General features: G+C 37.4%; 1 protein-coding gene across 2 annotated transcripts in view; it reads left to right on the top strand.

Moving 5' to 3' along the window:
* grin2cb (glutamate receptor, ionotropic, N-methyl D-aspartate 2Cb) overlaps window positions 1-23,501 on the top strand; it is an 89,909-nt gene that overhangs the window by 24,757 nt on the left and 41,651 nt on the right. The window contains exons 3-4 of one of the 2 annotated variants that reach the window (XM_088599433.1): window positions 16,843-17,438; window positions 21,832-21,946. In XM_088599433.1, coding sequence (XP_088455559.1) covers window positions 16,843-17,438; window positions 21,832-21,946 — 711 coding nt within the window. The remainder of the gene's footprint in view (window positions 1-16,842; window positions 17,439-21,831; window positions 21,947-23,501) is intronic. The other variant, XM_088599434.1, reaches the window with a different exon arrangement.

A 23,501-nucleotide genomic window follows, 5' to 3' on the forward strand; every position in this document is an offset into this window, starting at 1 on the left:
TCCTTTAAATACCTGCGTTTTCTAAGACTATTTTGTTGTAATAGGTAAATACAGTAGGTAGGCGAAGACTGTACATACAGTATTTATACCAGACATTTAAAGATGGTGAAAAAAAACATGACACCATTTTTCAAAATGTGCTGAAATATGGTGATGGTTATATTACATTTATTTTGGTGATTTAAATTCAATGTTAAACCTTAAATGTACCACTAGTCAAGGTCAATCCCTCAGTTTTTTATTAAGATCTGACTTGTACTTCAAAAGCTACCAAGCTGATTTATACATATGAAGATTTCTTGTAATCTGATGATTATCTACAAAGAGTTCTCTATCGATTGGACAGGCTTGCCATGCTCAGATTGGACCCTACGCTGTGATTAAACATAGATTACACTTGTATAATCTGAGTTGTATATTTGTACAAATAAAATATGCACTATGATTAGATTGCTTTACCAGATGAAACATTATTGGAAATGGATACTATGACAAATTTCAGGAAACTGAAGTATAGATACGTATTACTGAAGAGATGTCTTGCCAAGAGTCATTTAAGTGTCTGCAATTCCTAAAATTACTTTGCTGTGATGAAAGGATCTTCCAGACATCATCAAAGACAAAAATGAAGTGATGTATTTATTCATTACTAGTTATGAAGAAGACTAAAGTTATATGCTGAGTCCTGGAATCAAACAGAATGAGTTGTCTAGCATAACCTAAAGAGGCTGACTGGCATGAGGTCATAAAAGTGTACTGTAATAGGTCATAATAGTGTCACTATTGTGACATCATTTTCTGGATTCCCAGAAGTGCGGGGACACTTGCCTTTTGAGTAGTTGCCTTGCCTGCTGATTGTTTGGGCCATCGGAGGTGATAAAAAGGAAATTAATCAAATCCATTGCTGTCTGCACAGACTACTCATAGGCATGCAGAAATAGTTAATGAGCAGCTATTAATTGACAAAATAGATACGGTTTTTTTAATACTCTTAAAAACAACAGTGCAGGAAGAGGCAATTCAGCCAGCTCCCATGAGCTTTACAATTTTGTGCACCTAAGAAAAACTGAATCAATCCAAGTAGTCTAAAGCTGTTTATTAGGAAGACGTATTGCACAGTTCTTGCACTTAATTCAACAAAAGCTATTTCAACTCCACTTCCCGATACTGAGCAGGCAAACAGTAAATTAGAAAAAAAAATCAGTGACCTCCAAAATGTTGGACACTGTAAGTGAAAGTCAATTCTTATCAGCGTCGGTTAAAGCAGATGACCACAAAATAAATGGAACTACAGCATAGAAACAATATGGTTTGGCTTCACACAGTGTAGAAAACCGACTGTGGATGAAGTACTTGATGACCTTCAGCTCAGGAATGGATCTTCCTTCTAATAATCAACCTGCTGGTGCATCGGGCAGTTGATGCATTCCTTTAGCAAATGGAAGGGTGAGCTATGAGCGTGCAGCTGTGTGGGCAGTGATCTTGCTGTTGGAGCAGCAGTGCTGAGCTGTGGGAATCTGGTGTGAACCCTGTGAAGACTTGGGCAGCAGCCCATCTGCCGCTCAATACGATTGAGGTTAGAACATCATCCTAGAGCTATTGACATGACTCACCGGAGAATACAATTTAAAAAAAGAAGAAAATTACCATGGGCTCTTCACTACAGCGGTTGGACCGTACTGAAATAGACAATGAAGTCCTGACATAAAATTAGCACACTCCAATACTGTATATCAGCCTTGTCCTGTTTTCCCACACTTATGAACCTAGTTTATTTACTGTACATACAGTGTACTGTATATCTTAATGAACACAATGACAGGCTAGACCAAGTTACAGGATGCTATTCCGCTTATGTCTTTTCAGCTTGCTGTTGTGAAACCCAAATGCACATAGGGAGAGCATACAAACTACTTGCAGATAGCACCCCAGGAATTGAACCCAGGTCCCTGGTGCTGCAAGGCAGCAATGTTAACCTCTGCATTACTGTGGTGACCTGCGAATGTTGAGTTCTGTTTTATTCTTTGTATAGTGCCCTTCACAACACATTGTCTCATTGTGCTTTCATGGTTATTTATACAGACTATACAAAAAAGGTTATAAAATACAATAGGTCAGAGGGAAATTAGCGTAAGTGGATGTAAAGTGAATCATGGAGTAACAGTGTCACCATTTGGCATGAAGGGGAGAAAAACAAAAATCTCCGTAAGGATAAAAATGATCCTGGAAAGATTCAATGCCTGAAGGTTTGGCAGTAGGTACAGTAATTGAAGTAATGATTAATAATTTACGGTATATACTGTACATAAGCATATACTGTAAATATTAATAACCTGTATATACTAGAATGAGATTGGATCATTCACTAAACTGTTTAAAGGGCCTCTATTGAATTAACCAAATAAACATTCCATTATGATTACATTTGTGATGTTGGCTTTGTCTGGTATGGTTGGTTATCATTTAGATTAAATGTCTTAACTAAATGTATCTTTACAGAATAATGGTACCATGGTGAGCTAGCCCTTATTTAATCTCTTTTGGTTTGGATGACTGGATGACTTAAGGTCTCCATTCTGTTTTGGAGTAATGTAAATGATAGTAATGGAGTAGAGCTGCTCTACGTCAAAGATAAAATATTTCATTTCTGTGTCGGGTGTGATTAGTATCCACTAAATATTCACATTTAGCAATTTTTTTTCTCTAGAAAATATTATACATAAGGTAAATTATTCTTATTGCAATTTGTTCAAATTGCACCCTTTTGTGGTAATGGTCTTTGGATATCTTTCTGTGCATAACATGCTAGTTTTCTGACTCATTAAGCATAGTAAGATTCAATAAAATTCAATTTATTTTTATTTAGCGCCTTTCACAACAAGCTTTGAAGACCTGCATTCTGTGATCTAAGCAGGCATCTTGGATGGTAAACATTAATAAGTTCCATTAGATACAGTAGACAGGTGCCTGACCTCTGAGAGCCTTGTAAGTAAGTAGAAGGATTTTGAAGTCCGCCCTCTACCTGACAGGAAGCCAATGAAGAGAGCTTAGTATGGGGGTTATATAGTCGTACTTTCTACTCCTAGTAAGAATTCTAGCTGCTGCATTCTGAATTCGCTATAAGGTGTTGAAAGAGTGGTGGGTGCTCCCTGATAGTAGGGCATTGCAGTTGTCTAACCTGCTGTATACAAGAGCATGTATGAATTTATCTGTGTCTTGAGTAGTTTTGCAATATTTCTTAACTGTAGGAAGCATGTTTTAGATAATGTTTTAACATAAGAGTTAAATGAGAGCCTTGTGATACAGTATGGTGAGCCATAATGTGGTTTTCTCTGTTGTTGGTCAATATTTGTTTAAGCAATAACCTGCTGACACTTAAAAGTTTAATTGGCATGTTAGTCTTGCAGTCACATTGTTTCTCCATCCAGTCTTTACATTTACATATTTTTATGTGATGCTAAGATTTACTAATTTTCACAAAATAATATGGCAAAATTTGTCTCTGCTCAAAAACTGAAGAATGAAAGATGGGGTGTTAATTCTGAATTCATCCATATGACTTATCTATGGACTATCAGGCTTTATGCCTTGATGCCTTAAAACATAGATGTTTTGTTCATAACTTTCACAAAATTCACTTAGGAGTGCAAGAGTACTTGTTTTGAAGACTTGTTTTGAGAGGACTGCCAAGTATTTAGGTACTATCCTTGCCGGTAACAGCAGTTCCAAGCCATTTCATAATTTGTTCTCCAAATTTGCAAAGCTACAGTACATGCAGCCTGGCAATCAATCATGTAAAAAGTCCTGTTTGACTGAAACTCAAATGTGATTCACTACAAGCTATCAATCACATAAGAGCTGAAAAGTCTCTCAGCCTTGTTTATTAAGTATGTCATGAATAAATCAATAAATGTAATTATTAATAACAGTATGTTTTATGCTGCTGTCCACTTGAGAATAAAACAGAACATACAGTACTTTGTTGTGTTATTAGAGATATTTTTGCACTGACTGGAGTTAGTTTATTTTTGGACATACAAGGTTTGGCCATACATTTTAATACACTGAGTTCAAAAGCAGAATTGATTGAACTAAGCATTTCTGAATGGTGTTTAATTATTTTTAAATTACTCCTCATTAATTTAATCTTGAATTCAATATTAGTGGTTTTCTGAATGGCAGGCTACTCACTTCTTAGCTGTAGATGCAGTTTCACACTAAATTATTTTAGAATAAAGACAGTGGAATTATTCTGCATCACTTCAAATTCACAGGCTCAGGGATATAATGTTACGGAGTAATTACAAAAAAGCTCTCAAAATTATTTTAATTGTAAACTTTGAATCAACACTGCCTACAAAGTTAGGTAAGTAAATTTAAGATAAAGCAACAAGTGGGAACTGTAAAGATTTTCCAAAAGGAAAAAAATTAAGTAATTCAGATGGTATAACCTACTGGTAGTAGTTTCTATTTTTATGGCTGATATTGCAATCCCAAATGGGATACCTGCAGAAAAAAGTCAAACCACTGGACAACAGAGGCTTCAGCGAGGATGTCTGCTTCTCAAGCTGAGGGACTGCAAGTCTGACAGCTCTGCCCTCCTGGCTGGTCTTTTAGACACGCCTAGTCTTCTGTAGTGTCTGCTGAGGCTTCAGCTATCTTCCTGTGGCCTCAGAGCCCTGATTTTTTTCGGCAAAGCAGACCTAATTTTAAAAAGCAAGAATGGCCTGGAGCAATTGCAAAACTGGAGCAGCTTTACCGTGTGCCCTAAATCTGCTTGTACAGTACACTGCTGCACCTTTGTAAGATGTGTGTACAAAGTCAGAGAAAGAAAATTAGGGCTAGAGAGGATATTGGAGGTTGTGCTTCACTGCCACATTGGCAAAGCTATTACTACAGTGTGTAGATGTCAAATTCAATCTTTGGATGAGAGAGGCTACCAAGTTCATTAGGACTCAACAGCATGATCGCATGATATCTTTTTGGCTCACGAGTCATTGCACTCCTCATCCATAACTGGATGTACTTTATTAGTCATTCTGATTCAAATCATTCAAGCTGCTTTCTTTCTCTTTCAATTTTTCTTAATTACTTTACTAAACAGTTAGGGCCAATGCTTCCTGGGTCCTTGATTAACTTAGTTAAGGGATTGATCCATTCTGTTTTTCAAGCAGAATATCTCTAAAAGCTTTCTGCCAGCCATGCTATGCTCATTCTATAATAATGTATAGATATAATATGTATTCTATAATAGTGTATGTCATTCCATTTCTCTTAAACTTACTCAGAGTTTACAAGCAAAGTTCTGAGCTTGCTTACCCAAAATTGAAGACTAATTGTAGACTACAATCGTGGCTGATTGTCTGTTTTCTTCAGTCTTCTGATTTTTAAAAAAAACCTGAACAGCACAGGCAATCTCCAGTAGTTGATGAAAAACTATATAAGATAACTTTTGTTTCAGTTTTAGCTTCTGACATCAGTAACATATTTTCTTAATACATGTGAGGAAAAGGAAAATCTCCCATGATAACCATTTCTTTCTTCTTAAAGACATTACTGATTTCAATATGTGATAGGCAATATGTAATTTGGTGGTCTGTCCACAATTTGCATTATGACTTTTGATTGTCTATTTTTATGCAGTGCAGTCCTGTATATTGGGAGGATGGAATAAAACAACATACTGTATAAGCATAGAAATACCCACAAATAATAAAAGGTGACATTCTGTACTTTTGACTCACATTCATCTTTTTCCATCGCAAATTGCAAATCCAAATTGATTGACTATCCTGCAAAAATAGCAATTTTGATTTCAGTGTTCTGGAACTTATGGTCTAACCTACTGCATATAGATTCCTTATGATCTTAGTGTTTTTGTTTTTCTCTTTCATCTTTCCAGTCTCTCCATAATTCTGCGCATCCCCTAGTGCTGTAATTTGCATCATCACTTTTCTGTTAGTGATGTTTCAGTGATTCCAGTTACATTAAATGGCTTATGTCTTTTTTTTTATTTTTGACCCTATTACTCTACTACTATTATTCACCTACAATGGAGTGGAAATAGGATTTCCTTTGCATTGCATTTGAATCTTTTTCAGCTTTTAAAAGCTCCAGAATATTTGACATATTGTACTGCTGGAAAAAATATGTACAGTATATGAAACAAGGAGAGTGGATGCATACTTTCAGTTTGTAGATTATGTGGTAGGACACTTGTTCATAAATATTAAATATCTAGCTCCAGATGTTGGCTTATGTACCAAAGTCTACAGTTTAATAAATGACTCAGAGTACTGTGCTATAGGAGCCCTATTCCTATGCTCAGTATGTGTCATCACTAGCTATATATACTTGTATTGCAATCAAAATGAAAAACTAGTTAGACCATAAACTGATAATGGAAAAAAAAACATCTCAAGAAACCTGACAGGGGTTTTTGCTGTCTGCAGAAATAATAAGGTTCTCTGATGCAATATTTAAAACCAGATAGCTGCCTTCACAGCTGACAACTTTCACATCCCCTTCTTTCCTTTGTGCAGATAAATGATGCTTGCAATGTGCTAGTGGAAGGGTGCCAAGCAAGCCAGCAGACCACAATGTACCGCAAAACGTGACACAACTTAGAAATTCACTAGAGAGATGCAACCACTCCTGACTTGCAATTTATTATGTATTCAGCTCACATAAAAATAAAACTTGCATAGAACTTGCAGTATCCTAGTGTAGGGGTTTTCAATACCAGGTCCTTCATGGTCCTTCTATCACCTTAATTGCATCATTAACTGGTGTCCTGGCTAAAGCCCACCCTTGATTAGATTGGATCTGTTGTACAGTTGGGCTGCTGGCACAGAATGTCTTAAATGTGCCACACAGATAGTGGTGAATGAAGTGGATCCACTTTTGTAAGTAAGGGACTTTGGGATCCTTTGTCATGACTGGTGGCAGAATAGAAAGTTTGATTTGAAACCTGTCTTTAGTTATTTTCCATTATTCAATCACACAAGGCACAACACTAACCCTGCAGGACAGAATACCTACAGTATGTTGTTATATCTGGCTTAGAAAAAGATGAGAGCCTTAAAAGTTCACATGAAAAAAAATACCTTGGAGCTTTCAATTGATTCAGCGTCCATAGTGTGACAGAAGAGTGAGACAGGATCTGTTGCAGACATTTATTGTGTTTGTTTAATGAGCAAATGCCTTGACTGAAGGTCATTTACATGTATATGGACTTTTAGGCACAGGGAAGAATAAAAGTCCAGGGTAATTTCCCCAGATTATTTTGATACAGTTCTCACTCAATGTATGTTGAGTTCAGTAAATTCTTTGCACTACCTAATATTCTATTTATGATATAGTATAAGCTCACTTGTTAATATTTGTCACAATTCTCTCAATAAAAGGCAGACTCACATATCTTGTACCGTTGGGAGCTGCTGAGACATTAGCATAATTAGCATAGTAAGGCCAAAAGATTAGTCAGCTTGTGCAACTTCCATGCTACTTCATTAAACTACTTAGTTATAATTATCTCCTAAGTTATTGTACTTTGTTAGCAAGATTATTATATCAATTAATAATTAGAATTAATTACATATATATATATTGCTTATTACTATAATACACAAGGAGGATTACAGTAATAAACAAACCAGCAAAATCATTTTATGTGATTTTATCTTGTGTCTGTGTGTCTGAGTGTCTGAGGTGTCTGTGCAAAAACATTAAAGCTCACAGCCACTAGAGGTGGCGCCACCCAGTGACTAGAAATTGAAAGGCAAAAGACACAGCTTTATTTGCACTGAATGGGATGAAATCTCTGTAAACACCTGCTTCCAGGCATGCATCCCTAACCAGAATCACCGGATTCTCACACCAGATACAGCATATACTGCACAGGGACAACAATGGCAATTTTAAATTTAAGTATTTACAGTCTCTCAAAGTTGACTGTTACATAATTCACGGGTAGCATAATTTTCATTGCATCCTAAGCAATTGTGTTTTAGCATACTGGACTCCAAAGTCCCTGGCAAGCTGTTTTACAATATGTTATTTCTTCATTATTCTGATCTAGTTACCTTCACACAGTGCCACACTGAGGATTGTAAAAGAGAGGTCAACATATTGCACTTGTTTACACTAGTACATAAGATCAAATGGAAAAACAAGATTCTATCCAGCAATGCCATCTTATACACCATTTTGGTGGCAGCAAAGTCCCCTCATTAAAGTCTTAAGGGATTAGACACTCTAAGGAACAAGGGAATGTAAACTGTAGTGACTTTGTCAGGCAGATGCACTGGCTTCCAATCAAAAGGGAAGTACAAACAGAGCATCTGTGAAATAACATCCACATTAAAGTCTTCAGCATTTTTATGCCACATGTTCCAAATTGTTCCCGAAGATCACAAAATGCTGGCTTCTTGGTTGTTTCAAGGCATCATCTTAATGCTTGGAGCAGAGCCTTCAGTCGTTGTTCTCTTAATGTGACATTAGAAAGGCTAGAAATTCTAGGTCCTTTTAGGCTGAACTGAAATGTATCTTGTTCTACATTTGGGAGGTTAAGCCATCCTGTTTTTAATTCCACGCTTTGCTTCTGAATGCCTTAGGCATGAAGTGAATATGTTTAAAACAAAGATGTAATTATTTTAAGCTTCAAGTGTAGTTAATGAATTAGTCTTTTATGTACAGTAAGACCAAATGAGAGATACAAGGCTTTACATTTGTCCAGGCATCTCTAACAGTGATCCAGGGAGAAAATGGTTTTGTTAGCCAATGCGTGTATAGAAATGTGCCCTGATTTACGTGGCATGAAGCAGGAGGTGAACTCTCGCATGGCTCCAGTGTTCACTGCGATATTTCCTTTCCTGACATTATTGCTAGAGTTTCAGACTGAAATAAGCCAGATGCACTCAATAAAATATTTTGTTGCCCATTGTGAATCATTTAAGAACACTGTGCACAATTCCACATTTTAGCTTGCCAGCCAAGCATGCCCCAGGGTTTTTAGTCCATGGATTTTATACGGGTGTCATTTATACTTCATTGCATGCCACAGACATCAGGGCAATGTGCATGAGACTGAGTAGACTGTGCTCCATTTCTATTAATAATTACTGGCAAAGTTATTAGCTTTGTGAAGGTCCTTCGAGCAACTATATTTTGAACAGATGAAATTTCATACTTTTAATGCCAAGAAGCTGGAAGCCTTTAATTTCAGAAGAAATATTGATTGCCCCCTTAACTGCAGACCTTAAATAGTGTTGCCTTTACCTCCCCCAATTATTAAAGTACTACAGTTCTTGATATTTTGTGTTGGTGATAAAATTAGTTCTTAAATATTTCTCAGCCCAATTCATGCTGTTTTGTAGAGAGTTATTTTGGCATTAATCAAGTAACTGTATAGCATTTAAAAAGCTCAATTACTTACTAGATTTGAATTATACAAGCATCCATACATACTGTACAGTATATGCTGTAAATAGGTCCCACAACACTGTATGCCTCATCATGAAACCAATGAAAGAAATGTAATACTCTGGCCTCTGACATTCATAGAGCTGCATGCAGGTTTTGAAATAATGTACCTGTTGCTAGCCTTCTCTGAAGCCTGAGCATTTCCAAATGATTAACACAAACCCATCAAAAGCATCTGAGATTCATTCGGATAAAGTGCATTGCTAGAAACCAGAATCTTCAGATCACACCAATAAGAACTCTTCAACTGTTCCAAGGCAACCATTTCCCTGAGTTAAAAATAAAATAATTCCTTACTAACATGCTTAATTGATTATGCTGCTGTATTGATCGTCTTTTATGCTACTTAAAACAAAACAGCTTCATTTACAATGCTATGTAATCACTGCCAAGCAAAACATTTTACCGCAGATATAGATGCTTAACATATCAGTTAGCTCCCATGAATAGTACTGTATGTAATTGTCTGTAAATTAAAAGAAATAAAATACAATATCTGTAATTTTCTCATATCACATAGTAGCAAAGTATTTACTTCACTATACTGTATCTTTGTTTAAATGCTTGCCTCAATATTTGCTATCTAAACTGCTTAGGAAGAGTTACGTATCCGTGTGTCATCTGATGCCTCACTGGTGTGGCATCTGTTTCAGAACCTTGGACAGCACTCATTTCCATCCTAGGCAAATTATTTTTTAAATAGTTCAAGTAGGTACTGTAGCTGTGTCTGAATGCAGAATGCAAAGGAACAAGTAAAGGTTTATTCCATGCCGAAAAAAGAAGAAAAGCAACACAATGTTTTGGCTGTGGATCCTTCTTCAGCCTTCTTCATCCATCCATTTTCAAACCTCTTAGGGAATCCAGAGCCTTTTAATGATAATGATAATAATAATAATAATAATAATAATAATAATAATAATAATAATAATAATAATAATAATAATTCCTTACACTTATATACTGTAGCGCTTTTCTTGACATTCCACTCAATGCGCTCTACAGGTAATGGGGACTCCCCTCCACTACCACTAATGTGCAATATCCACAAACAAGTCCCACGCAGGGCATGATACACCCTGAATGGGATGTCAGTACATTGCAGGGCACACACAGACACTTACAGTAATTTTCACAATTGACACAGAAGCCAATTAACCTACTGTACCAGTATGTCTTCAGACGGTGGATGGAGACCACAACACCAAAAGGAAACCCTTGTGAACACAGGGAGAACATACAAACTGTATGCAAATACCACACAGTAATTGAATCCAGGGCCCCAGTGCTGTAAGGCAGCAATGCTAACCATTGCACCACCATGGTGCCCATTACTGGAACATCTCTGTTCCTATTCAATTAGACAGGATTTCTTATGGCACTGTTTGATGCCATGCTCACTATCACTATACAGTGAGGGTTTGGTTCCAAAAGAAAGAGTATTTAAGAAGATGCACTATATATCTAAAAATTAGAATCATATGCATTTACATTGCACTACATTGAAGATCTTCAGAATAAGACATCATCATCTCATTATTATGCCCTGGCTGGCTCATTATCCATCGTAAGTTAGATTTGAAACTTTCATGATTTTTAATATCAATTTTATATTCCCAGTGCTTGCCAAGATGGTAGTTAAGATTAATGACTGACAATGGGTAATTTCATGATACCTTAATAGTCAAAAAACAGATTTTATTCATTTTTAGAAGGGTTAAGTCAGGAGTGTACAACTTAGTTGCTGGGTGGCCACAAGGTCTTTAGGTATATCCAGCCAACCTCTCATTTATTATGATTGGTCTAATTATTTAATTATGTAAAGCAGTCTAACTGTTAAAACTCTACAGGGTGGAAAAGGATGACAGTTATTGTGTCATGCACAAAGCGCATGTTTTATACCATAAACATTAAAAAGCTTCACAAATCAAACATACCCAGTGGACTCAAAGATTATTTGAATACATTAAATGCAGAGCTTCAGCTGGAATGAATGCCAGAGAACTCTCATTCTTCCTCCCACAATACACTCAATCTCACCTCTATGAGTTAAATATTTTTAAAGAGGAGTCATATTACCCAATTGAGCATTGGGGTGAATGGTTGATGCCATTTATTACAACACGAATTCCATCATTTACATGATGTTAAATTATGGCAGTAAATATTAAGTGGCAATAAATATTAGTGGCACAGCAATAAAATAAAATAATGTTAGATATCATACCCCTGCAATTGCAAGAAAAAAAGTTTTTAGAAAAGTTTTCTATTATACTGTGTTCCATTTACAATGAAAGGGAACTATGATTCCACAGGGGGCGGCACTGTGTCGCAGTGGTTAGCATTGCTGCCTTACAGCGTAGGGGCCATGGGGTCAACTCCTGGGGTGTTATTTGTTATCTGTATGATAACAAATAATGCTGTCTATGCTGTCCCCATGTTTGTATGTGTTTACTCCAGGTTTTCCTGTTTCCTCACTCAGTCCAAAGACATACTGGTAAGTGAATTGGCTTCTGGGAGAACTGACCCTGGCAAGAGTGTCTGTCTATCTGCCTTGTGGTGGACTGGTGTCCCATCCAGGGTGTATCCTGCCTTACACCTCTGGAATGGGCTCCAGCTCCTGTACATCCGTGAAATAGATGAAGTGGTTAGGAAATGGATGGATGGATTCCACTGGGTTTTTGAGGTGGGATTAATGAATGTAAAAGGAGATAATTGTGTGAGATTGAACAACTCCAGCATTGGCATACTAATGAGTTTAATCATAAATGATTTGCTTTAGCTTAGAGGTTCACCTTAGTAACATGACCATCATATTTTCACTTTCATTCTTAGTGATTTTATCATAAATCTCTTGTTGTTTCCTATGAATTGTCTTGACACATTTAAGTATCATGTTTCTGAGATTGCCACAGTCTGCTGTAAAAAATCACAGTGAAGGCGTGTCAAAACAGCAGAGAACCACAGAAAAACTGTAATGGAAACTCAAGGGAACAAAATGCTTGTTTTTTTGTCATCTCATCTTGCCCCACAGGACCCAGGAGCAGAAACCACACAGAGTGTAAATGTTTCTCTATGGATGACTCTGGAGCTGTAGAAATCAGTGTTCACATCTTGTGTGTTAAAGCAGTTAAACCACAAGTTATCTTATTTGCCACTTCCTATGATTAATGATTATTCTATATACATACAGTAGAAAAGATAGCATTGTTAAATATTTACTTTATAACTTAAGTAAAAAACATTATTTGTAGAAATAAAGACATTAGTGGAAAAATTAAGAGTGCCATTTTGTACTGTATATAGTACTCACGACTGAAGCACTGACATGGTGACAGGACATTGTTCTATGCCAGATGTTGAAAGTCAGGTATATACTGTACAGTATTTTAACAACACCATACCATTGTCTGTGATTTTCAGATTCAAGATACAAGGTACTGTAGAGACAGACTGTAGTTTAGAGATTTTACTTTTTCATGTAGAAATCTGAAATTAACGGTGCCCTTTTCAAGCCTGAGAAACACAAGTTTCCTGTACACATACTGTTTAAGATGTATACAACCTCATGAAAGGACATTTGAAAGAATACATAAAGTTTCTTAGAGGAAAAAGAATTCATGTATGCAAACGATGGCTTTGAAGGTTTTCAGGCACAGTTTTCCATTTTGTGGAAATGAATTTAGAGAAATAATGTGAAGACTTTGATTAGTCTTGCTTTCAATTTAAACATAATTGGAATTATGCAATGTGATGGCAAAATGAATGCAGCTGCTTGTTTAGATGCTTTTGTAATAATCTAGGAAGTTAAATCAGAACTGAGAGCCTCACACCAGGCAATGCTTTCTGGAGAGCACCAGAACATGTGGTGTGCAAGAAAAGGCAATAACTTGGACAGATATGCTGCAGGCAGTGAAAAAAGTAGATTTATATTATCTTTTCAACCCCTTGTGTGACCTACCTACACAAGTACAATGGCGTTATATTTCTAGTCTCTGATGCATCAGTGGCTCACTGGTACTAAGCCAGATGAACAGACATTATGCCAAAGACAGCAAAGAGACAGTAATTAATGAATAAACATTTTAGAACCTGGATGTACCCATAACAAAGCATCACTCTGCATTCATTTCTGTTTAACTGTGATTTTAGAGCTACCAGTCACAGAAAGCAATAAACGAATAAACATTTTAAAAGAAAGAACTAAATAAGTACTACTCCTGAAGAGATGTAAATGGATTTTTTGTGTATCTCAGGACTGTCCTTTCTCTCTATGTGGGCTTGTGCTCCATTTGTACTCAACATGTTTTACCACAGAAAGCACTTAGCATTCAAACATTATTATTCTTACATCCTCCTATTGCACCTTCCATTGTTTCTCACTCCTTTTAATATTCTTGATTTACAGAATATAGTTTTCAGTCTCAGATGGCTTCTTAACCCATTGGTTGTTAATGATGCTCTAGAGAAATTTTAAACCCACTTTTTCTTCCTCCTCCTTGTCTCCCACTGAATCATAGAACAAAGCCTGCCTACTTCTACAATTGCAGATCTTTATCTTATCTCAGAAACTGTTTTAAACAATGGTGTCAGTGCAACATTCAAGGTTACATTCAGCCCTTACTTTCATAGGTTAAAACCTAACCTCCTTCAGTAGACTAGAAACCCCACTATGAAGGAAAACACTTGAACTCGTTTGTCCACGATATTCTTCCACTGTAGGAATCTTACCAGTACTGAATTCTTCAGGTAGAGTATCAGCCAAGTCTTCCGCCTAGAAATGAAGGTATAGCAGCTTTCGCAATTGAATTAGAATATGTTAGAAGAGAGAAAAGAAAAGAGAAAGGAGCAAAAAACTGTCTAGAATATCAGTGTATTTATTAAACTTGTGTTACTATTGTTTTGGAAAATCACGTATACCTTTCTGTCTTGACCACTTCTTACTTAAGAGACAATGTATATGACAAAACCAATACAAATTATTAATATTATTTATAAGGTAGTAATAATTAAGTGCTACAGCAATAATTATAATATTCTGTATATTTTATTTTTCCACGGGAGTGACAACAGTCTTGAAGCAATCAGCAGGACAACTGATGTTCCAACATCATTGAACTGGCTTTGCCAAAGTCAGGAGACATTAGTTTCTGAGCCCAACTAAGACAGAAACAAAAGTTAACTGGACAATGGCTTTCCTGCACCTTGCATTAGAATACTGAATCCCAGCCTTTCTTGCAGCCTTGGAAAGGGTAAAAGGAAATTATTCAGCTGTTTCAGTAATCCATGCCCCCATTGCTTCTGATAGCAAGCCTTGCCCAGTGTTGTTTCCAACACGAGTCTGTGCTACAAAGTGCACCCTGACACTTTGTCATTTGCAGCTAAAGCAAAATCGCTTAAGAGTGTTACATAAGCTCCAGTCTGACCTCCCCCAGAGAGCACTGTACCAGATTTCTGCACTGCTGCACATCCACTATTATAAATCGGATTCATTTCAACAATGATTTTAAAAACATAAGAACATTTCCAAATGAGAAGAGATAATTTGGCCATCCAGCCCATTTGGTATTTAGTAGCCAATTTTTTCAAGGGATCACAACCAGTCATGTCTTGAAAGAAGTCAGAGGATTGGTGTGATGGGTGAAAATTAGCACCCAAATCTTTATTTCATTAGCATTTTCTTCAGTCTCAGAATTTCCCAATTTGTTTGTTTAGTCTGTTTTTGCTACTGTCATGCAAACTTGTGCACTCGTATACCTGAAACAGCATCCGCCACTGAACTGTCTGGAATTTTGACATTTAATCATAGTAATTAGTGCTGCCCCATAAATGCACCAATGTTGCTGTGATCATCATCATCATCATCATCATCATCATCATTATTTTTCCCTGCATTGCCATTCACATCATCTTTCTTCACCTCACTATCAGCATGGAGGAAAGCAGTGAAATGCTGAATGCACTTTCACTGTTTAAATGTTTCCTGCCTTTTCAGAGTCCAAGCGTACACACTATTTCTCAGAATCGGGTTCTCTGGTACAATAAAAATCCTTTTAATTCATTAAATTACAGAATATATTTTCAGTAAGACTACATTTCATGTTGTTATTGTTAATTCTAAGACAGGAGAGGCTGACTTAAAAAGTCAGATAGAGACCCAGTTGTACAGTTTAGTCGTGCACTGCTGGTGATACACTATGCTAATAGTTGGCTCAAGGTTAATTGAACAAACACTGTCATTTTTGACAAGGTGCTAAACACATCTTTAATGTTTATAGGACTTGATTTTTATTGATTTCATGTCTGTGTTCTTAGTTTCTCCTTTCATTGGTTCTATAAGACCAACATTGAGTCAGAGTGGACTAGAGTTAGAAGCACTAGTATGTTCAATAAAGGGGTAAATAAGCTAAATTAAAACTAATTTGCAACAGAAAGACAGTGGAGGCGTGAATCTCTAGATCATGAAAGGGTGAATCCAGTCCACGTGTTGTCGGGCATTTTTTCCAGCAGTAACCTTTATCACTTAATTTTAATTATTTGGATAGGAAATCAAATTGCATGTTTGTGTCTCCATCTTTAATTCTTTATTTTGTTTCATTTAACAATTGAAAGCTTTCTGATACTCTTCTCAGTTGTGGAAGGTCTTAACTCTGATAGACAGATTCAATGTCTTCTTTCACAAGGCTTCTGAAACCTTTGCTAACATGCTGAAGAGGGAAAGTAAAACAACACAAAGGGTGAAGATGGAGAAAAGGTTTCTGAGCAGTATTGAGAGCGTTTTGTGTGAATGTCTGTATTTATCTGCTCTCAAAGAAGTCTGGAGCTTGTAACAAAGGTAATCTCAAGATCTCTACTGGATCTTCAGCTATCACACAGAAAACGTAGTGAGGATGTTGTCATCTATTTTGGAAAACATAGCTTTTCTTCCTCAATCTCTTCCATTGTCAACAGTATCTGACCCCTCAGAGTCTCGCAGAGTGTACCACACTGGGTGAAACATAAAAATAGGCTGCTATCTGATGATTGAAATCCCCTTTTCAATCTATAACTTTGATTTCTATGCTGTTGTCATGCGAGAGTCATAGGGTTCATTGAATATTTAAAACTCTGCAATGGTATCCCTGCCTACTCTTTCCTTCCGACAATTTGGCACTTTCTGGTGGTTAGCGTGACACCAAAGACATTACAGTGTCTCAATATCATACGATATTGGACAAGATATATTTTTATACATAAGCCATTACACAATAATGTGGAATGTGCATTTTATTCCCACAATTTTATTTTGTCACATCATTATTTCCAGTTATAAAGATGGAATATTGATTGGCTGAGTGACCGATTGATCATTTCCATATCCAGGGGGATGGCTCCACCTTCCTGCAGCTGGGGTCTTCCATCGAACAGCAGATCAATGCCATGTTCAAGGTGATGGAGGAGTACGACTGGGGCAACTTCGCCGTCATCACCAGCCTGTACCCGGGCTATGAGCACTTCGTTGATTACATCAGATCCTTCACGGACACCAGCTACTTTCTGTGGGAGCTCCAGGAAGTGGTCACCTTCGAAATGTCTGAGGGAGCCAACGACATCCGGTCGCGGCGGTTGCTGCAGCAGGTGGACGCCCAGGTGCTGATGGTCTACTGCTCTCACGAGGAGGCCCAGTACCTCTTCTCCATGGCCTCTGAGGTGGGCCTCATCAGCCCTGGCTACATCTGGCTCGTCCCCAGTCTGGTGGTGGGCAACCTGGACATTCCTCCTCCAGAGAACTTCCCTGTGGGGCTAATCAGCATCACCACTGACCGCTGGAAGATGAGTCTGCGCCAGAGAGTGAGAGATGGTGTGGCCATAGTGGTGAAGGGGGTGCAGAGCTTTCGTAGACACCATGGCTACATTCCTGAGGGCCACACAGACTGCCACAACCCTATTGGCCCAACCACCAACAACACACTGTTTAGGTGAGCAAGCAGGCTTCCAACAGCTCCCTTCTGAAGCTACGGGCTTTTGGCTATAAGGCCAAATGGTCCAGTGAAACACAAAATAACCTTCTTTCAAATGTTCTTATAAGGTGAAACCAACAAGCCATTAGGCCCTTGATAGTTGACTATTCCCCAGGCCCTGCATAGGCCTTTCAAGAGCAATGTTGAATTCAGTCATTACCTCAGTAATGAGAACATTATCAAGCAAATCACCTTAATGCAAAGTAACTGTTAGTGCCTTGCTTGCTGTGTGTTTAATTTTACTGTATGTTGAACCTGCATTGAAGCAAGTTGTGTTCTTTTTCAAACCACAGACAGTTCACCAATAAAGGGTGCTTCACTGCAGTTTGACGGCAGTGTGCTTCTGATAGCCTGGGATTAAAAAGGAGAAACATGATGTTCGCTGAATATGTAGCACTTACATAAATTAAAGTATGGCTGTTATTTAAAAACTGTAAAATGTCAGGGAATACCACAATACCAGAAGTACTATATGTTTGGAACATTTGTTCCATTTTAATTACAATCACTCAAACTCTGCTCAAGCTGTTTTATAATAGTAGACCAAATGCAGGAATGAACACAGCTACTGCTTTGCACAAAATGTGTAAGTTACATCAAAAAGATGGAGTGGCATGGAGACAGGTGGACTGAATTGTTAGTGGCACAATCTGACTTCCCATAGTCTATGCAGGTATTGTTACATTTCACATATATTGGACATACTGTACTGTAAATGTCTAAACTCTGGAATTCTTTCCCTCAGTAATGGCCATTCGTATTAGAATACCTGTAAAAAAACCTGCAGGGCATTTGGTTCTCTCACCCTCTCAGCTCCACACACACCAGCTGTTTGCCCATTGCCACCCGTTCTTGGCCTCAGAGGGAGAAAACACCACAGTGTCAGCCCAACAGCTGAGGCTGAAAGAGCAATCTGTTGCCATCTGTGCCAGGGAGGAGTAAATCCTATTTGATCAAGAGAAAAAAATAATAATCACCAGGGAAGCTGAACTCCGAAAGATGAATCAGACTCTTTGGCAATGAGCACTACCAGCTTCTGTGAAGGGAGGGCACGCACCCTCTGTGACAACACCATTGGGCTGATAGCAGTCTGCCACTGGAGGAGTCAGATACAATATTATTGCAGTTAACACAATGCTTGGAATGCAGATAATGACATTACAGTGGAACTTATTTACTTAGAGCCGGACTAATTTCATTTGTAAAGTTGTGGACGCTAGCATTAGCAATATTCGCATTGATGAGACAAATTAATTTTGTTATTGACTAATGAAGAACTTTCTGTTGCATCCCACTGCTGTAATTACTCCTTCTGAGCCAAGCCTTGATTAAATAGAGAGCAGGACATCAAGGGTTTAATTAAATAGTCGCAAGTTACTCATTTTCAGCGGGAAACTTTTAATCTTTTTGTAATTTTGACACAAAGCTGTTCCTTTTATTCCTGCTCACATACCTGCATCCAACTAACTTAAAAGTGTGAAATGCACATTTATACAAAGCAAGTTAATGAGGGATACCTTAAAACAGGGTGAGATTTATAAACTGTCCTTAAAGTGAGAGATTTGTAAATTCAGCAGTTTACGGCCTCGCTGAGATGAAAATTGGTGCTCAATGCCCTTGCATAGTACTGTAAATGTGTAATACTGGTCATCTGTTCAGCATTCCTGCCAGCAATCAGACCTTGAGAACAGCTGAACAATGTTACTGATTTGTTACAAAGTGTCATTGCGGATTAGAATTTATAGTGAACAGCTGATCTGTATTACCCATTTAATATGCATGGGCTCTAAGCACCGATTTACATCTGAGCAAAGGCATAATGCTGAATTTACAAATCAATGTTTTTCACTTGTAGAGGCAGTTTTTTTTCTACTGTATGTCAAAGTGTCCCGGTAAAAATGACTTTGTGGGATCATCTTAGTCTAGATGACTCTACTAATCAGTTGATCCTTCAAGAGCAATACACTAAAATGCAGCTCATCTCCAAATCATGTGCCTTGAAAATGTAATATTTTTCTGCAGTATACATACAGTATATACTCAAGCTTAGTCATTTATTTAGCTCAGGGTGCCCTGACCTACAGGCAAAGTTGGGGCATATCAAAGAAGTAGAGTACTGAATGGTGTAGCATGACAATAATCTGAATAAAGTTGGGAGAATTCTGTAGGGGACTGGCCTAACAGAAGAAATGGCTGCTTACTGTATCTGCTTTCCTCTCATCAATCACCGATCCCTCAGAGCCAAGCAAATCCCATTGAGTTGCTTTATCCTTCATGTATAGATCCATAAATTAGATTTTTTTTAACAAGACTCAATGTCTGCCATTCATTTCACCTGCTAATAAGATTACAGTGATTACCAGGTTAAATCAGCTTTTCGCATGAAGCCTTGTTCTTCATTGCTAAGAGTGTTTAGGAGCGGGCTGTTCGGCTGTGGTCGGCTGTAACAACCAGCAAGTTGTGAAGGGAAAGGCTATGCTGCAGTTCTATACATGAGGTCTGGTCTCTGCTATATGTTATATTCTTTAAAAAGGCACTCATGTTTCTTTCATAGAGTTAATATTGGCATAGTTTTATACAGAATACAAATGCATACCTGCAGATTATGTGTATCATTGCCAGAGATCCACTATTATTATTATTATTATATTTATAAGAGAAAATTTTGTTATACATTTTATTTGACGTAACTACTGTAGATTATTTTTTGCTCTAATACTACTGTGTTCTGTACATGATGCTTCAAAATAGTTACAGTATGTCATTTGCCAAACCGCTTTATACCATACAGTATCAGGGGAAGCAGGAGCCTACCTGGCAAGCATCAAGTGCAAGGCAGAGTACACCCTGGACAGGGCGCCAGTCCATTGCAGGGCTTCAAAATAGTTTTTGTTTGAAAAAATAAATTATGAGTTATCATAATTTATAATCAGTTCAGTACACAGATTAAACTAAAACAGTCTCAAATGAAGTAAGGATTTAGTTTCTTCTTCTTTCTTCATAGTAAAACCTAAAGATGAAAAACACAGTTCAATGTGCTTCTGTACAGGTCACAGTGTGTTTGAAGCACGGTCTCCTATTGATGAGTTTTCTTCCATAGAAAAAGGAGAAGTGGTAACAAGAGAGTGATGAGACTAAAATATTATTAATAATGCACTTTTTAAAGGATAGAGACAGATTTAGATAGGATAGACAGCAAAAATGACGTAATTCAATCTGTTTCATTACATCTGTTTTTACATTTTGAATTGTAAATTCAAACTGTAAAAATTCACTAACAATAAACAAATTGTTATTAGTTTGAACTAATTTGAACTGATAAATTCAATAAACACTTTTTTGTGCTTCCTATTTAGCATGTCATCTCAGAGGAAAGACATGATACAGTAGGAAAATAATTCTTATCCTAGCAAAGACTGAAAACCCACGACAAAAAGTGCAGCAGCAATAAAGAGCCAAGTTTTGTGTTTAGAAGTTTCCTGATTTACTTTATTTTTTTATGCTATTACTAAAATTATTTTCCACCGAAACTCTAAAAATAAATTATGGTGTTGTTGAACTGAAAGTATCCTTGTTGGTGCTTGTTGGATGACTCAGTGGTAAATGGCAAATGTGAAATATTAATCAATTTGTCTGAGACAGAAGAGCATTTTACTGAATCCACTTAAAACGCTTTAATAATGGAGACTTCCCTCCACCACCACAATTGTATTGCACCCACCTGGAAGATGTGATGGCAGCCAAAGTGTGCCAGTACACTCACACATCAGCTATCAATGGGGAGGAGAACAGAGTAATGAAGCCAATTCATAGATGGGGATTATTGGGAGGCCATGATTGATAAATGCCAAGGGGAAACATTTGGCCAGGACACCAGGGTATCACCCTTAGCTAATTAACCCCTCTACAAGAAATGGTTTGTGTACTTTTAAGTTTTGACACAGAGTATTTGCTGTATGAAATTTTCATACTGTACTTTCTGTATGAAAAACTAAAACAGTTCCCAATTTTGTTATCATTTTGGTGGGAAAGTAGAAAGTCTATAAAAAGATTGTTCTGTAGAATCACACTCCAGCAGTACATATTGTATTTTTATATATTTCTTGTGTTTCTTTTTTTTTAGGTGGGCATTGAGCTTCATTTTGTTTCCTGAGACTAAAATGTCCATACAATATTACACAGAGCATACATTTCTAAACTTTGCATCCTATGTACAGTATGTCCCCACCTATCAACCTACTTTCTTGCAACAGAGAACAGAGACAGAAAGAGTTTAATACTGCGAATGAAACACACTTTATTGGACATCTTTATCAAATATGTTATTACAACACAACTCTCACTGTTTCAGGCACATGCTGAACGTAACCTGGGAGCACAAGGATTTCTCATTCAACAGCAATGGATACCTGGTGAACCCAGCTCTGGTGATTATCACTTTGGACAGAGAGCACCAATGGGATAGGGTAAGTACACCCCTGCACACAAACTGCTTTCACTCTAGCTAGGTCTGATGCCCATTTCAGGAAGGAATCTTCTCGCAAACATAACACCATCCATTTTCAGACACAAACATGCACACTCTCACACCAGTTTTCTCAGAAACCAGTAACCTGACAGTATGTCTTTGAACTATGGGAAGAAACCAGAACACTCAGAGGAAACCCATGTGAACTCGGTGGGTACATACAAACTCCTCACAGGTACTGGAATGGAACCCAGGACCACAGTGCTACGAGTCAGCAATGCTAGCCACTGCGCCACCCATAAATGACACGTGATCTATTATTCTATTACTCTGTGTTTCTGTACTTGTCAATTAATAAGTTCGTACTTTTCATCTCTTGTTCAGATTTGAATTCTAAGCCCATCACTTTCTTGACATTGGCTTATGGGCAGGCAGCCTTGATGTTGTCGTTGATTGATGTTGATGAAGGTTCCTAGAGAAAGTTTTTTTTTAAGCCTTTATGGGATGGAATCACCTTGCTTGGCATTTTCCCAGCGACTTCCAGTGCAATCAGACCTGATGGGGCTGGTCCCCATGCTGTCATGCTGTCCAATGCGGTTGTCAGGTGTCTGTTGTTAGTTGGATTTGCATGTGTCTGGTGCCCACGTTATTTCACAGTTCAAGCTCAGTTGCAATTGTGGGTACAAAGCTGTGGTGAAAGTATAGAGAGGTTGGTTGTGTTGACATGATTTGACATATGCAGTTGAGCTTCTTTAATGGCTAGTAATATCCCTCTCAGATGATAAAAATCTGATGACACTAGTTCTGTCTGACAAGGATATACTGTACAGGACCCTTCAAAATGTCATTCAGGAGTACCCAGTGCGATGATAAAATGCCATAACCCAATCCTGGCGGGTTATTATTGTCAACAGAAAAGAACTTCAGGACCTGAGAGTGTGCTTTGCATGGTGCCCTCATTCAATACAAACTCAGGGCAATGGTTTTATTTCCATAGTAAATCATTTGCTGATATTTGTACCGAATTAGTCATCTGTCTACACTGCCCGACAGGCAATTACGTTCAAACAAAGTATAATTGATTTTTGCTAAAGTAATTTCTGACTGCAGCAATGTGGTTTAGTTTGTTTGCTATAGAGCACTAACAGTACAGTCACACTTCTGATTTTTTATGCAAATAGGAGAAGTCTTCCTTGCATTTTCTTAAAAGATTGTCAGTTGCCCGAAGGGAGAAAAATGTTTTACTTGTAAGGCTAATATCAGGAAATATTGCAGATTCTTACTTTCAAGAAAACAGTGCCATTGAAAAAAAAGCTAACTGGTGAGTATAAAGATAATGTTGTTCTCCTACTTTGTAAATGTTTTATTTTTGTTGACAAAAAAAAAAGAAATGTGGTTGAGAAGAAAAAATAAGCAATCTGATCTTATTTACAAAATTTAGGATGACATATATACTTGAACTTTGTCCTGTATAGACACAGTACAATATGCTTTATAGTTAACCATTAAAAGTACCAATTTCGAAACCCTTAGAACAATATAATTATGATCAA

Source organism: Lepisosteus platostomus, chromosome 11 (genome assembly GCF_059453375.1).
Source record: "Lepisosteus platostomus isolate fLepPlt1 chromosome 11, fLepPlt1.hap1, whole genome shotgun sequence".
In the NCBI taxonomy this organism is placed as follows: domain Eukaryota; kingdom Metazoa; phylum Chordata; class Actinopteri; order Semionotiformes; family Lepisosteidae; genus Lepisosteus; species Lepisosteus platostomus.